The 18,470-nt window shown below is 32.8% G+C and overlaps 1 protein-coding gene across 2 annotated transcripts in view; it reads left to right on the top strand.

Moving 5' to 3' along the window:
* Positions 1-18,470, top strand: part of LOC140448963 (acetylcholine receptor subunit alpha-like) — a 1,000,791-nt gene that overhangs the window by 636,300 nt on the left and 346,021 nt on the right. For both annotated transcript variants that reach the window (XM_072542105.1, XM_072542107.1), the window contains exons 3-4: positions 10,954-11,093; positions 15,726-15,770. In XM_072542105.1, the coding sequence (XP_072398206.1) occupies positions 10,954-11,093; positions 15,726-15,770 (185 nt within the window). The remainder of the gene's footprint in view (positions 1-10,953; positions 11,094-15,725; positions 15,771-18,470) is intronic.

Raw genomic sequence — 18,470 nt, 5'->3', positions numbered from 1 at the left:
ACTGTAAGAACAGGGACTATAAGAGAAATCTAAATATGAGAAAATATATAGGGTTTTCTATTTAGAAAATCGTATGTTTTCTTTACGGCGTAGTTATTAATCACCCTGTAGAATATCATTGTTTACATCTTTTCTAAATAACTTTTTAAATGTTCTATACCATACTGGAATTATCGACCAATGTCGCATTAAACACTCAGCCTGTATGTATATCATTACCCAATATACAATGACCTGCAAAAGTAACTGATACTAAGTTTATTTTAAGTAAAATAAAAAGTATTTAAAAAAACTTTAATTCCAATAAATTATTTTTATTGTATGTTTAATAACAAACCATAAAATAAAAAAAAATCTAAAATATTGACTAATGTAATAAAAAATAAAAATTTTGAAACTTTTTTATTTTGGAGTAAGATATTTTTCAAATCTCAATTATAAAATATTTTTTTAAAATATGCATACTAAAATCGAGTATTTCCTCCTTGAGCTCCAATAACTGCTCTCATCATTCCTGGCATAGACTGGATCAATACAACATTCTCATGTTGCGCTATTTGTTCTCACTCGTTTATCAGCTTCTGTTCTAACGCTACCACAGTTTCCAAATTATTATAATTTTTACTAACTACTAACAAGTTGTTCCACAAATGCTCTATCAGGTTAAGGTCTAGAGTTCTTGGAGGTAATGCTACTAACTAAATACCAACATCTGTAAAGTATTGCATTGTTATCCTGGCTGTGTGGCTGAGCATTATCATCTGCATTAGCAGAATATTTTTACCACACAAGATAACACATATTATTTCATAGATTCTCTAACGTACCTATCAGCATTAAGGCTATCTAACCCTAACATAACCAGATCTGTATGTGCTTTCAAAGAAATGCCGCCTTATACCTCCACACCAAACTGCACTCTAGGAGTCAAGTAAAATTGGCCATGCCATTCTCTCCAGGCTATCTCCACACTTTTTGATGGCCATTCACTCTAGACGAGATTCGTCTGTAAACAAAATGTTTTTCCATTCTTCTTTATCCCAATCTGCATGATCACGACAGAATTCCAAGCGTTGTTTTCAATGAGCAACCTCCAATAAAGGGCCTGTAACAGGTACATAATTTTATTCGCTTAATCTCCGACAAATAGTGTCAAGTGAACTTATGTTAACATGAACATCTACAAGGTTCCTAGTCAAAACTGTAGCAGTAACTGTTCGCTCTCGAAGTATTTGAAGTCTAAGAAACCTATATTTCACGGCGTTTGTTGACCTTGGTCTTCCCTATATAAGTCTTTTAAGTAAAAACCAGTTTCTCGAAATCTTTGTAAAGTACCAGATATTGTTTTTTGCAGAACGCTAAGCATATCTTCGATATATCGAATGGAACGGCGATCACTACGAATATCAAGATTAAGAGCAAGCTTGTGTTACTTGATCTGGCCTCATTACAAACTATTGTTTGTTATTAAAAACAATTTTTTTTACTAAATAAATAGATAACATACACCAAAAGAAAAAATTATTTAAAATCAATTTAACAATCAATATTTTAAGTAAGTATTTGATTTATTAAGGGCTTCTTAACACTTAAATCTTTCTTATTAGCCACAAAAACTGACTTAAATGTTCAAAATAAAAAACGAATGGATAAAAGCAACATGTTTTTAAAAATATATATAATTATTATTCTCCTCCTCCTCAGTCCTAATCCCTTTTGGGATGTGGTGACACCATCAGGCCTTTACAGTTTTTTCACGATTTCTCTCTATCCTTCTCTGTTCTGGGCTAGTTGTTCGGCTTCATGTAACCCTTGGTTAATCAGTATTTTTGTTTGATCTACCCAACGGCTTGGAGATCTTCCCCTAGGTCTCTTTCCTTCAACTCTACCCTCGACTATCAGTTTTTCCATCGTACCTGTTCTTCTAGCAATGTGTCCAAAATACTGCAAATATCTCTGTTGTATTTGTTTAAGCAATCTATCCTTTACTTTAAGTTGTTCTTATATCGATACATTAGTGCGATGATCAATTCAGGACATTCTCAACATGCGGCGGTATACCCACATTCCAAAAGCTTCCAGTTTATTTTTATCCGCTTTCTTCAAGGCCCACTTTTCGGTTGCATATGTCGCTATGGGAAAAATGAACGCCCTTACCAGCCTTAGTTTTGTGTGTATTGTTATGCTAGAATTTTTTCAAATTGCTACCAGTTTCATCATAGCTGTTCTAGCAATAGTCAACCTTCTACGTATCTCTCTGTCACACAATCCGTCATTTGTTATTAGGGACCCCAGGTATATGAAAGTATTTACTACTTCAAAGCCCCCAATTTCTTTAATGTGTTGAAGATTATTCCGAGCTCTGTCTACTATCATGATCTTTGTCTTACTCCTACTTAGCTGTAGTCCATATGTTTTGCTTTTTTCCTCCAGACGTCTCATTATGTCTTTCATGTCTTCTTGATTTGCCGCGATTTTTAAAGTGTCACCTACATATCTCAAGTTATTGATTTTTTGACCTCCCACTGATATTCCGCCCTTCCATCCGTCTAGTACCTTTCGCATAATGTGTTCGCTGTAGATATTAAACAGAGTTGGCGAGATTATGCATCCCTGCCTGCCCTGAAGTACCTGCCTCTGTTCTGAAATGATCGGAATGGGTGTTGTTTATTTTTACTGTGCACTTATTATTTTCATATAGACTTCTGATTAGTTGAATTAAGTAGTGAGGTGTTCCCATTTCCGCTAGTATGAACCATAGCTGCTGCCATTTGACTTTATCGAAGGCCTTTGTATAATCCACAAAGCACATAAGCATAGGAGTATTGAATTCACGAGTTTTTTCGATAAGCTGTCTGACATTAAGGATGTGTTCTCTTGTGCCTTTTCCTGGGACAAATCCCGCTTGTTCTTCTAATATCTGAGGCAATAGAAAAGCTATTAGTCTTTCATGTATTACATGATAATTATAAATTATAAATTATCATGTAATACTATGAATATATTAAATATATGATTATATTAAATATATAATTATTATACAGGGCATATTAACAAAACTAAACAGAGAAAACCATGGAATTTCACGTGTCCGGTTACTTTTGCAAGTCGTGTATATTTACGAAGAGCTTTGTAGCTCTACCAAAAATAGGATAATTTGATATCACTGACAAATACGCCTAAAAAGAAATAGACGATACCAGATGGCTTTTATTGTTGTTTATCGGTTATTTTTTGATAGATGATTGATTTAAGATATGTTTTTCATACTATGATTTCTGCCTCTTCCGAACAAGTTGACGACTAGATTTAACCATACGGCATACACTCCCTCTAAGGGGAAACTTCACTCATCTCAGATATCTACTGCATCAAAAGCATTGAGCTCTGGTTGGACTCTTTCCGTGTTATTGAGTCCTAGGTGACTTGTTATGCTGGAGTATCTCCCAAAAATTTTCGTACACATCTGGACGTCGCGAGAAGTACAGCTTTCTGCATGGCTTTATGTTCGCTAGGAGGTTTTTGGGAATAACACCAGTAGTTGATAGAATAATACTTGGTACTTGGTCTGGGTACTTTCCATTCTTCATTGCATCCTGATTTTGTATTTCTAGGTTTCTATACTTGGCGATCTTTTCGTTGTATTTACACGTAAATTATTGCTGTTATCGCCACATCAATAAGTGGTGTTTGCCTGGTAAGTTTATTAACTACTATGAGATCCGGTCTATTATGTGCCACTGGTTGGTCTTTGAGCACAGTGCGATCCCAGTATAGTTTGTAGTTGCTATTTTCAAGTATTCTGTCAGGGACGTATTGATAGTAAGGAAGATGGTGGGTTTGGAGAGGTCTCAGTTTGTCAGCTAGTTCTTGGTGGATAATCTTTCCTACTGAGTCATGGCGTTCTTTATAATCAGTACTGACAAACGCCTGACAGCCTCCGGTAAGATGTTGGATCGTTTCTTGAGCTTGGCATCCATATCGGCATTTGTCATTTTGGAGTTAAGGATCATTAACAATATATTTCAGGTAATTTTTTGTTGGAATAACCTAATCCTGAATGGCAAGTAGGAAACCCTCAATATCTGAAACCTCTTTCCTGATGTCAACCAATAGTTCGACGCTGTATTGTGGACATATTCTTGGCTGATCTCATTGACATGTCACCCATGCAGAGATTTAATCATCCAGGTGCGCATTTTTTCTTGCTTAGTCAGGTGGTTTATTTGTATTTCTTAGCAATTAAATAAAACGTTGAAAGATTTGATTTGAGTGGTACACTCTGTATGGTACAGGAAAATAGAGTTGATTGTATTGAAAGTTTAAATAGTATAACATATAATAATAGCAAAGAATGCCTTAGTGAATCTTGGTACGTCGTAATAACAAAAATAAAAAATATGTTAAAAATCCATCTGGAACATGTTGTGCTACAATCATATACATATAAATATGTAAAACATGACATTCACGTGCATACACATATACCATATTCCGGTTGACGTTTTATCATACAAGTATATTACTCGTTTTTCTCTCCTAAGTTCCTGTATCGCTGTCAGGGTGTGCATTGAAAATGTGATTTATGCCTGGTGTACCAGCGTGGTTAGTTTGGCTCTGAGATTTTCGCTTTGCAAATGTTCCGGGCGTAAACATAGAGAAAAACAAATATGTAGGCGTATATCTGTAACAGAGAATAGGTAATCTATTATTTTATTACTTATGGTTTGTTATATTATATTAGCTAATGCACTATTTTTATTAGGAAAATATTCATTATATATTCATTATATATTCATCAATAATTCAGCATCCCTCAAAGGCTATTAGCGACATGGTTATACAATTATTTTATTATTAAATTTTATACAGTATGTATATATTTATATTTTAAATAATTTATGATTTATTGGATATTAAAGTGTCTTCCAACAGTTCGTTTAAATTGTTTGGTATATTCTAATTAGAGACAGGACTTTATGGTAATTGCATATTTGTTGCATATTTTGCATACAATTGCTTTTTTTCACTGTTTATGCATAATTTGCAATATTTGACATACTCTAGAATATATTCTATAAAATCTAATTACCAAAATAAAAATATTCAGAAAAATATAAAAAAAAATTAATAGTTTAGTAGTACTAGATACTGACAAGCCATCCCAGCCCATATAATTAACCAGATACAGTAGATAAGTACCTGGGTGGTATTACTGTGTTGTCAATATATAAATAATAAAATAATAAATTATAGATTACAATGTTTATGACTTTACTACCCTACATTAAATTTTTTTTTATTATTTAATTAATAAATAAGGCATATAATCCTAAGACTAACCAGCATTTTAAATTTAATCTAATCTGCTACTTTACTCTCCTAGGTATTCACAATAGTTCACCTTAGAATCTAATAATTACTGTTGCAAACTTCACTGTTGTGGCTAGGTTTACTGCCCGAATTTAAACTGACATTTATATAAATGTATCACTATTGCACAAGTTCAAAAGGTTTGATGCGTTTAAGCCTACGGACTAGGTCTTGATCTTGACTCTTGGCAATCTTCTTTATTTCTTCTTTAATTGTAGCTGCTATACGAAGTTACTATGTTTCGTAGTATTTGATTTTGAACTTAAGTATAATTATTCTGACTATTAGTAAAGCCCCATAACTGTAAACTGTAGGACCATACTGGTTTAAGCATTTGTTTGAAAACTAATACCTTGTTCTTGATTATCAGTTGTGAGCTTCTACGTAATAATCAATAGAATTTCTTTTATTTCAGTTTTAGTTCTTCAGTTTTTTTTTTTGATATGATTCTGCCACTTTAGTTTGCTATCCAAATGTAGCCCTAGGTATTTAACAGTTTTCTGATAGAAAACAATTTTATTGTTTAGTCCAAATGAATGATTATTTATGTTTTTGTATATAAAATCGAAACGGGCAGATTTCCCTTCATACATTTTTATGTGCCATTTTTAAGTGTTTATTTTGTTCACTGCATTTTTGAGTTGTTTCTTTGAATGTTTCACCGATTTCTAGTATTGCAGTGTCGTCTGCAAAATGTGATCAGTTTAATATTTTTTGTAACAGGGATGTGATAGGTATATAATAAATATAGTATGGGTCCTAGAAGACTACCTTGTAGGGTTTCTGCTTGGATTGGTCGTAGTTCTAAATATTCGCCTTCCTGTTTAAAAGTTCTGTCTTTCAAATATAACTGTATTAAATGGGCATATTGGATGGGAAGATATTTTTTTAGTCTTAGTGACAACACTTTATGCCACACTTAATCAAACGCTTTTGCTGTTTCTAGGAAAATAGCTTAGTAGATTTTATTCTCTTCTAGATATCCCTCTATAATATTTTTTATGCGATGTATTTGGTCTATTATTAAACGTTTATTGGGGAATGTAAATTGTTGGGAAGGACTTGTTTCTTTGTGATTGAGTATAGTTTGTATTCTTAGTAGCAATGCGTACGAATTCTCAAATAATTTGGAAATAATTGGTAGCAACGATATTGGTGTGTACGATTCTACTTTATTTACTGGTTTCCCTTATTTGGGAATCATTATTGGTTTAGATGTTTTCCACGTTATTGGTCCTTATTGTAACCTAAATAGATTACAAAAGGTTTGAAGGGAAAAGGTTTGTGAGTTTAACGATGGCCTTCTTAGGTAATTGTTGTAGTATTTCTCCTGGTATTAAGTCAAATCCCAGAGCCTTTTGGCGATTGATATTGTTTTTAATTATTTTGGTTACTTATTTAGTGGTAGTAGGATTTATTATTCCTTGATTAGTATTGTTCACATTATATTCAGTACTCTCATCATTATTGATTTCTGCTTGATCATTATTATCAATTTTGTGATTTTGGAATATATTCTCTAGGTACAAAGCCTATGTTTCCTTTTCTTTTCTAATCGGCGGAATCTGTTGCGTTGGTCTGCTTATTATCATCGTTCATATCGTTTAGGTATTGGTTTATTGATTTATTTTTGATTAGATCTATTTCCTTTTTTAACTGTTGGGTCAGTTTATTTCATTTATTTTTATTTCCTGCAGTTCTGTTTTTTGCCATGTTTTCCTGGCTTTTCTTTTTCTTTGCACCAGACCTCGAATTTCTTTGGGATAATTTTTACCTTTGGTTTTTCTTGTAATTTGTTTGTTATTGTTTCATGCGGCTTGTTGTATATTTATGGTTAGTTTCTCTTCATATAGTAATTCATTAGTTTTAATTGGTACATTTAACTGTTTTTGGTTAGGGTTGGGTTATTTTCTCTTAGTTTATTGTGCTTACTGATCGTTAGTAGTATTATAGAGTGATTAGAACTGGGACCATTAGATCCTTCTATTTTCATAAAATTTGTTGCAAATTTCTTTGAAATGAAAAAGTAAAGTAAGTCGGGTGTTTTATTTATATCAGTGTGCCAACAGGTGAGTTTTTCAGTTGGGTGCCATTTTTAATAGGGTAAATTTTAATCTTGCAGCTATTTCCTAACCACTGTCTATATTTCCAGCAAATCCGTGCATATAATAAGGATTCTGAGCAGAAAACCGTCAAATCCTAGACTATGGGAATCCTTTGAGAATTTAAGTGCATAAGGAAAAGTTACCAACTGTTTCTCTGCCACCAGGACTGGTGATTACATAATGAAGTTCATACTGAATCTGAAGAATTGGTTCAGAGATCTAAAAATGAAATAAACAGAGTAAAAGAAATTATTGGTGAAATTGTTAAAAAAATTTACGATGCATTCTAAAATTATTATGGTTATCGTAGAATATTATTATGGTTATTGAAGAAAATTAAAGTCCCGAAATCCTACCAGAAGAAATAACAGCAGCCGTCAGACAAATAAAGAATGAAAACGCACCGGTACTTGACGAAACTCCTGCAGAACTTCTGAAGCTATTAGATGCTGAACAAATAAAAATAATAACTGAAACAGGTAATGAAATATACAAGGCAGGAAAAATACTAAGAGAGTGGCTCAAATCGGAGGTCGTACCATTGTACAAACAAACAGGAGCAATGGTTTGTGAAGACCATAGGACCATAAGCCTAATGAGCTATCTGCTAATGCTGTTTTTAAAAGTTATCCACAAAAGAATTTTCCGGAAATGCGAGGAACAAATTGCGCCCAATTAGTTTGGATTTGTGAACGCCGTTAATACGAGGGAAGCTTTATTTAGCGTGCAGGTATTGTTTCAGAAATGCAGAGATGTCACCTATGATGTTTTTGTATGCCTGATTGACTACAAGAAGGCTTTTGATAGAGTCATGCATGAATAAATTATGGAAGTGCTGAAGAGGACAGAGATTGACGGAAGAGGCCTAAAAATAATGGCTAACCTGTATTGGAATCAATCAGCGGTGCTCCGAATAGATAGAGAATATACAGATCAGGTCAAAATCTTAATAAGAATGAGACAGGGGTGCATAATTTCACCACTGATATTCAATCTGTGCGGTATGCAGATGATACAATAGTGTTTTCCAATACCATACAAGGGCTGCAAAACTTAATGAACAAAATAAAGGAAACAAGTAGAACATATGGACTAGATATAAACACCAGCAAAACCAAGCTAATGATCATCAGCAAGGAAAACATAACTGGAGCAAATCTGTATGTGAACCAAATGAGAATTGAACGTGTCTCACAGTACAACTACTTGGGAACTATAATCAATGAGTCGTGGGACAATACCCAAAAGACCAAATGTCGCATCTGAAAGGCAAAACGTGCATTCTGGACTATGAGCTCTGTGTTCAAGAGCCATGACCTCACCCTAGAAACAAAAATAAGGCTTCTTAAATGTTACGTGTACTCAGTGCTTTTGTACGGAGTAGAAACGTGGACATTCAAGCCAGAAACTCTATCAAAACTTCAGGCTTTTGAGCTATGGTTATACAGAAGGATCCTGAAGAAACCATGGACAGACAAACTATATAGAAGGACCGTAAGCTGCAGTACTTGGAACATAATGAGAAATCTAGGCAGATATGAGCTACTCCAATGCATTTTACAAGGTAAAATTTAAGGAAAAAGGGCCGCAGGACGAAGAAGAATATCCTGGCTTGCTAACTTAAGAGCATGGTATAGATAGACCTCAACACAGCTATTTCGTATAGCAACCAACAAAGTCATCATAGCCAGAATGGTCGCCAACGTTGGGAACGTACAGGCACCCTAAGAAGAATAGGTGTGGCCAAAATTTTAAATAGTAATCTCAATTTTGCTGTTAATTAGATCATGAGTTAATTAGTACCATGAAATATGAGCCAATAACATCGGTAGATGCAAAAAGATTATTTTCGAAATATAAATATATATCTGACAGAAAACATATTTTTTTAAGAAAAGAAAACAGTAATTTAAGTATATACAAAATATTTGTTTGTAAATGTTTATGTAAATAGAATTAACGAAATAAAATTTTATTTGAAAATGTTTTTAATGCAACTACTGACTGACACGCATTTTTGGTTTACTGACATGAATTTATATAATTTATGTGTTTATCAAAAATATTGCATATATATACGCATATTTCGGAAAATTTTAGAGCATGTCCGGTCTCTAATTATAATAATATAATTTTGGATAATCTATTCAAGTCCTGTATTGTATTACAATTCGAACATTTATTTGCTATTTAAAACCTAATTATTTAGTAACCAATATTATATGTATATGGACTACTTGTGTGTAGACTTCTTCACTTGACCTTAGGTTGCCACGGATATACATGAAATTTTAGATGTATTATTATACACTGCCAACTCCATGCAATTTTTGTCGAAAGTATTCATCTTTAGTGAATGCAATTAGTGAAGTATTTATTTTAGGTTTCTTAATAATAATTATGCACTTTATCAGAGGATCGCAGTTGGTTAAAAATATTATTGGAAACTAAATATTTAAGTCGAAGTAATTTAAATTAATCACCCTATAGTAGGTTTTGAAGGTAATTGGCTAATTATTGAAGTGGATAGTGATAGATAAGATAATTGCAATAAAAAGCTTGTATTATGTATATGTGCTGATTTTTGGCACATTTTCTGATAATATAGAGGTGGTTCACCATCTGCAATGAGTATACTTTCGATAGGACTTATCTGTGTGTATTTTGTTAGATTCCGCCATGGACCACCTCCCGAGGTGACGTATAGGGGAATTTAGCAGAGGAAAAAGCGATCAGAGATAAAACTGATCGGAAGGGTTGTGAAACGGACAATAAGTGGCGCAATAGTGATAACTATATAAAAGGAGCTGGCGTTTGTACAGCAGTGTAGAAAACAAGGCATAAATATTGCACTAAATTACAAGCAGTCATTAAGAAAACGAACAGAATGACCACTTAGATTAGATTAGATTAAGAAAGGTGGTTTTTCGGCCTATTCCACTGCGACCTTTTCAGATCTATTGTGGTCCTCTAGTCCTAGATAACATTCTCTAGCCTGACCCTTTTTATAAAGTCTAGTAGCTTCGAGACTGTACCTTCCATGTAGCTATTTGCCGGTGGATTTTCTTCTCCTAATGCAAAGAACCACACATTTGTCAGACTGTCACACTGACATAAAATGTGCTCTGCTGTTTCTTCTTCGAGGTGACAGAATCTGCACAGGTCATCCTCTGATAATCCACCATCTAGGATGACCACTAGTCTGCGGGATATCTTTGATGCTTAGAATCTCTGCGTGGGGGGGGGGAAACCCATAAGTGGTAAATCCAATTTAAAAAAGGTAGGAAAAGGCAGACTCGAAAATTTTGTTGGTGAATAAACTAGGACCGGAATAAATTAGTGCACCAATACTATAAATTTTGTCGTCAGAGATACATAAAAAAATTGTTTTGTAGATTAAGAATATATATAATATTTATTTGATAATAAATTGTGAATCCAAATGAAAAATTTAACTTTTTAATCTTTGTTACAGGATGTTCCGGTAATCCAGATGCCAAAAGACTTTACGATGATCTGCTTTCCAACTATAACAAGTTGGTACGACCAGTCATCAATGTCACCGATGCTCTCACCGTCAAAATTAAACTCAAGTTATCGCAACTTATCGATGTTGTAAGTACATGTACATGTACATATATATATATATATATATATATATATATATATATATATATATATATATATATATATATATATATATATATACACTTCTCCAAGAAATTAACGCACCACTTCAATAATTCAATTTTATTTGTAAACAGGCAAAGAATAAAAAATAAAACTTCACCAGATTTACTCTACATTTTATTAGTAATTATAACAATTTGTCTAATCATCAGAACATGTTGAAGTACAGGAGAAAAAAAAATAAAAAGGAAAATTCTAAAAAAATAATGATAACAAAAGTAAACTAAAATATGAAAAAAGTCTTAATAACGAGTGTTTCCACCTCTAGTACATATAACAGCCTCACATCGTTGGCCCATACTTAAAATTAATTGCCGTATTTCATTTTGGTCTAGTTCTCTCCAAATCTGGATCAGCCTCTCTCCCACTTCCTGTAAGTTGTTTGGTTGGATCGGTGTCGCCCTTAATCGCCTACCAAGGATATACCAGAGATTTTAAATCGGATTTAAATCCGGACTATGTGCTGGCCATTCCGTAGTATTAATTTCTACCTCTTCTAGATAATTTCAGACGATATGTGCAGCGTGAGGTCTGGCATTATCTTGCATTAGTAAGAAATTTTCACCGACATAAGGAGCGAATGGTAATACATATTGCTCCAGGATCTCCAATATGTACGTTTCAGCTGTAACAGTTTCATTTTCTATGACCACTAGGTCCGTAGGTGCGGTCAAAAAAATACAACCCCACACCATAACGGATCCTCCACCAAAAATCTGGTGTGTGAGAAGTTACACTGAACATATCGTTCGATGGGTGGTCGCAACACACGAACACGTCTGTTGTTATTGTACAAACAAAATCGGGATTCATCAGTAAATAGCACTCGTTCCCAGTCAGCCTCTAACCAATTAACGTGTTCTCTGGCAAAATGTAGTCGCCCCCTTCGATGCTCTGCAGTTAATAGAGGACCCCGGACGGCAATCCTAGGTGTTAATTTGTATTTCCTAAGTAGCTGGCGAATAGTTTCAGTACTAATTTGTATATCATGCAGGTCTCGAAGCTGAATTTGTAGACTTCGATGTGTTACAAAACGTTGTCGAAGAGCAAAAATTCTTAAAAATTGATCTTGAATAAGGGTAGTTACCCGGTTTCGTCCTTGCCCTGGTCTGAGGGTAAGATCCCCTGTTTCGAGGAATCTTTCTAACACCCGTGAGACGGATATGTGGGACGCATTAAACCGACAACCAATTCTCCGGTAACTCCAACCTTCTTCCGACAGTATCACTGCCTGGGCACATTCATCTTGGGTTAAATTAAGTGATTGACGCTCCCTAATAAACACAATTAACAATAATCAACAATTAAACAGTAGCCGAATAAAATTCGTTGAACATTTGGAAATTAGTATATTTATAGAATAAGTACATTTTTTGCTTCTTTTTGTTTTGTTGCAAAAAAAAACTATAGCGATAAAACACATCAATAAATATAGAGTGTACGAATAGCATACACAAGGGGCTTGCAAAATATAACATTACAATGGAAATTTTTATTAACGCTAATAAAATATTTTAATATTTCAAAGTGGTGCGTTAATTTCTTGGAGAAGTGTATATATATATATATTATATATATATATATATATATATATATATATATATATATATATATATATATATATATATATATATATATATATATATATATATATATAGTTGATTTTCTGTACCTTATCGACCTTCTAATAAGTAAAACTAGTGAGAAGGGTATTGCGTTTTTCGGTCAAAAAATTATTTTCGCTAATCTTTATTAGCTTTATTAGAAGTGCACTAAAATTATTATTACATAGAACATCACCAGACTTTAACAATTGCATTACCCCTTTAAACGCGGAATCGTTAAAAACTGTAAAAAATTACAATTATCCATAAAAAACATGTGATTGGGGTATGTTTTATCATATTATTTTGCAAAAAAAATTTAATACTCTGTTTTGGGAGAAAAAATGGGAACGTTGGCATCTATAGGTCACCGCTATATAACAATAGTGATAATATTAGCAGTAAAATCATATTATATTCCTTACATAATAAGAAAAGTCAAAAATTTAAATTTAAACTATAAACCTAATATTACAATAAACGTGTTGGCAACCTGTAGGATATTTATCAAAACAAATTTTTTTATGATTTATTCCATCAAATTGTATATCGTCAAATGCATATCTTCTTCAGTGGACTCGTAATCATCCTCAGAATAGAGATGATACGTAACTCCTGTCGTATGGTACATCAGGAATATCGAAAACCTGATCGTCAATAATATCCTTAAAAAGGTGCTTACAGTACTTTGATCGACTGAATCAGAAGGAAAAATAACATTATCCATTGGTTTTGCAGATGCGGAAGTTTCCACGTCGTCGGGTGCAGTTATCAGAAATCTGTGCCTTCGTATAGATGATCTAAATGTATAACTTTTTGGATGAAAAGAGATCCATTTGTTCACTGAAACGTAATTAAAACTCAAAATTATTATAAACGATATGTGGTTTCTTCTAACTAGCTCGTGGTGAGTAATCGTGGTGAGTACAATTGTGTGCGGGAATTATGTAGGGAACTTTGATTAATAGTGTTCCGCTGTTAACTTAACTGATGGGATCATTCACGTAACAGAGCACCAGCAAAATATCAATAGTGAGGATTGCAAGCATCGATTCTTACTAGATCTGATACGGGTCGATACTTGTTGATTTTGCATCAGTGAAGTCATAACTTCGTAGGCATACGCATTGTATTTGCACTTTTTTTTACAATATGTTTCGTAAAAAGGGTTTATCTGAAGAAGAATTATTAGAACTTGATTTTAACAGTGATTCAGACGAAATCTTTGATGCTGAATCAGCGAAGAGCTACGGGTGGGAAAATATTTGCAAACCAACGTGCAGTGATAGTGAGAAAAACCATGACAGTTTAGAAAGTGACACCGAACTCGTTGTTCTTGATATTTAACAACCCAAAAGACGAAAAACAAAAAAAAAAGAATCGGATCCTTTCGAGTGGCAAGAAAAAAATATTGCTCCTACAATACATAATTTTTCTAACGGTGGCTCTGGATGTTGTATTGAAGCCTTGTCGGACGCTCCATCTATCCTACAAGTGTTTGAAGCCTTTTTTACACAAGAGATAATGGAAGAAGTCGTTGAACAAACCAATATATTCGGTGATAATGCCAATTCTGGAATGCCTGGCCTTTCTCACATGAAAAACTGGCAAAACACAGGTATTTAGAGATGTATGTTTTTATTGTCGTATCTTTGCTCATGCCACAACTAAAAAAGCAGAGATTGCGTGATTATTGGACCAAAGATGCTTTACTAGAAACGCCAACATTTCAACAGTGTATGCCTCGAGATAGATATTTTTAGCTATTGAGAAATATCCACTTTTCGGATAACAATAGATGTAACTTAAATTACCGTCTTGTGAAAATTAGAAGCATAAGTGACTATTTTAGGAATATTTTCAAGAAAACCTTCTATCCATTTAAAAATATTTTTATAGATGAAAGCCTTGTTATTCAAAGAATGTATCTCGTTTCGCCAATATCTTCCGAAAAAAAGGCATCGTTTTGGAAGTTTTTTGTTGCCCTTGATTGTGAAACCGGTTATATATTAGATTTCATAATATATACCGGAGCGGAAACGGATATAACTCAGTATTCTGAGAATCTTCGTATATGTGGAAACATCGTTATAACACTGACCGAGCCATATTGGAATAATGGCCAAAAAAATTTACATGGACAACTGGTACAGCAGTCCATTACTGGCTGAAGCTTTATTGGAAAAAAAAACTAATTGTTGCGGAACTGTAAATCAGAATCGAAAACATATGCCAAAATTTAAAAATAATCTGGAAAAAGGTTCTATATAATACTTTTTTACTGACAAATCTTTGGCACTCAAATGGAAAGATAAAAGAGACGTTGTAATGTTGGCAACCATGTATGAAGCTAATATATCTAAAACCAAAAATAGCAGAAACCAAGAAGTTGAAAAACCTTGTATTATCGCGTACAATATGAATATGGGTGGAGTCGACAGAACAGACATGCTCCTAAGTTCTACTGATTCCGTAAGGAAAAACGTGAAATGGTACAAAAAGGTCTTTTTTATATACTTGACCTAGTTGTACTAATCACATGCCATTTACAAAGTCAAAACTGGGAAAAACATTCCTCTATAACAATTCTAAGAAATAATATTTTACTTTTTTACTACTTTCAGTACAATTAATTAGTACATTACAACTACGTACTTAGTTTTTAAATTTATTTTTATTGTTTTCTAATTATTAAAATAAACATTAATTAATAAACCATTATTAAGTATGTTTCCATTGACAGTATGCAGATTTTCTAAAAAATGCATATTTATTGCATATTTTCTAAAAGAAATGCATATTTAATGCATATTTTTGGGTAAATTAGTGCATAATTATGCGCATATTTTTCACTTTTTTGCATATTTGTTTAAGTCTACATATTATATATAATTAAGTTACCTATTTGAATACCTTACCAAAAGTGTGGATTTAGGATTTTTTTTTGTTTCAGAACCTCAAGAACCAAATCATGACAACGAATTTATGGGTTGAACAGGTAATGATATCTGCTAAATCATGTAATTTAAAAGTTTTTCTCTACTAGAAAATCTACTAGCTTTAGGAATTCATCCTGTATATTTTTTTCATAAGCCAAAATTGTATATACAACAGATTTTATGCCGCCGATAGGTTTATGAAAGTCTATAAGTGTCGCCAGGAAAGGTTTATTTGAACCAAAAAAGCGCTGGTAATGGAAAAATGAATTGTTTTACTGCTTTTAGACTATAAAAAAAATATAGAAACCCAATATTATCTAATGAAATAATATTTTTGTTGCTTACAAAATCAGTAATAATAGTTTAAAAGCTTTTATTTCTTCTAGTTAAAGTTATTTCACATAACATTTTCAATTACATATAGTTTACAGTTTTATTGTAATATATAAAAAATAATTTATAATACGTTGGAATTATCGGGTAAAGTGGTCTCCAATGAAAATCTGTCTTTTTTCTAAGATACTCAATATTTCGCTATTTATTTGATACTTCCTCAGGAGTAAACTGAAACAATTTGAACATTACAAAAAATGGCGTACAAATACATTTAAAAACACTTACAGAAATTAAAAGATTTCGCAAATAAAAACTGACATTGAAGTATTTGAAATATTTAATGTCAAGATTAAATTGTCTTAAGCACGTTCGTTACAGCTATATGATAAAAAATCAAAATTATTTCAAATGTAAAAATAAAAATAACAATAAAAGAAACGTTAGAAGAATGATATTTCTTTGATGAATTATTAAGGTTAGTTGTTATTAAGGTGAATGTTGGCTATTTTGAATATTTATAAATTTTGTTCAATATATTATAATATAATTATGTTACTTAACTGTCCAGTGTCCGTTTTATAATTTAAAGTGTTTTTATTTTTGTTAATGTAATACATCTCAAGAAATAATCTACTTTTGTAGTTATCAGTCTGTGCCAAAATGTGAGCTTTGTTATAGTTATTTTTAAAACAACGCATCATACAACATAAAAGTGATTGCCGCTTGGGAAAAAATACTTGCTCAATAGTTGAACACTATGAAAACACTGGTCATATGCTAGACGTATATTTGGTCAAACCTGTCTACAAAATTTATGTTAACGTTATAATCAACCAAAGCCGTAGGACATGGAACAGACATTCTCGATGCATGTTTTTGCCTTCTTTGTACAGAAGTTATCTGGGTGGGATCGTGAAAATTAGAAAGTATATCAACATACCTCCTATCTTTCCATTTAATGAAAGTTATTCCATCACTAGTTACAAGATCATCGTACTCACCCTACTTTAGTTGCTTATCTTTACGTAATTTTGGCTAATGCTTTCTGTTTGACATAACGGTTCCACATAATTATCAAAGAATAAAACATGGTCTTTTTGCTTTAAGTTCACTGTCAACCTTAGAACTACGTTTTTGCCCTAAAGAGTGTTCTGTATAGTCATCTGTTTTGCCTGTATAAACATCAAAATTATATAAATAGCCATTTTTATCAGCGAGTGTCCAAATCTTGTAGTCCCTTTTTATTGGGTTTTTGGTCATATACTATTTCAATACACTTTGTACTTTATCATAGACTCATCGATGGCTAGATTAGCTGTTCATTTAAAGTATTTTTGAAAATCATTCTTTACTTCGTTCAGGAAAGGCCCAACTTTAAACAGCTTATAATATTCATTCTCTCCTTTTTTTTGGCATTAGGTTGTTGTCATTTAGATGAATATGACTTAGCAGCTAACCAAATTTATTTACAGACATAAATTTACAGATACAGTCATCACGAAGATCTTTGTTTACACTCCAATAATCCCTATAACTTGGCAGTGATTTTATACCCATTAGCAGATTAAGAACTACGCCTGAGAATGCTTCGATATTAGGTGTTCTCCACTCTTCTTTATGGCTTGGGAGCGTGGACACTAAAACAAGTCCATCTGAATAAGTTGGCCGCCCTTGAATTTTGGTGTTACAGAAGAATCCAACGAATATCATGGATTCAAAGAATGTCAAACGTGGAAGTAACTAGAAGGATAGGAAATGAGGCGGAAATAATATTAACTATCAAAAGACGAAAACTTGAGTACTTAGGACATGTGATGAGAGGGCAAAAATACGCATTATTACAACTTATTATGCAAGGCAAAATTCGAGGAAAGTGAAATGTGTGAAGACGAAGAATATCCTGGCTTAAGAACTTAAGGGTATGGTTTGAATGCAGTAGTGCAGAACTTTTTTAGAGCGGTAGTCAATAGAGTTCGCATAGCCATGATGATTTCCAACCTTCGATAGAAGATAAAACTTACAAAAGAAGAAGCAGATTAAGACCAATAAATACTTTTATTTTCTTCACGGTTGTTGGAAGAACTGTTCCACGTGAATAAAATCTGAGGTCTTTTAATTTCATTTGTAAGTCATAGAAATTAAAGAAATTATCAAATAATGAAACATGGTATTTTTGCTTCAACTTCTCTGTCAACCTTAGAACTACTTTTTCGTCTAAAGAGTGTTCTATATGCCGTATGTTTTGCATGTATAAACATCAAAATGATATAGATAGCCATTTTTATTAGCGAGTGTCCAAATCTTGTAGCAGCAAGTTGGTTTGAAAAGTAATTTCATCTAAAATATCATCAGGATAAACAGATTGAAAAACCTGTAGGGGTAAGCATGATGTCTCCTTTTGGTAACAATTCATAACATAATCC

This window comes from Diabrotica undecimpunctata, chromosome 1 (genome assembly GCF_040954645.1).
Source record: "Diabrotica undecimpunctata isolate CICGRU chromosome 1, icDiaUnde3, whole genome shotgun sequence".
NCBI classification, from domain to species: Eukaryota; Metazoa; Arthropoda; class Insecta; order Coleoptera; family Chrysomelidae; genus Diabrotica; species Diabrotica undecimpunctata.
This window is presented reverse-complemented; position numbering and strand designations above follow the sequence as displayed.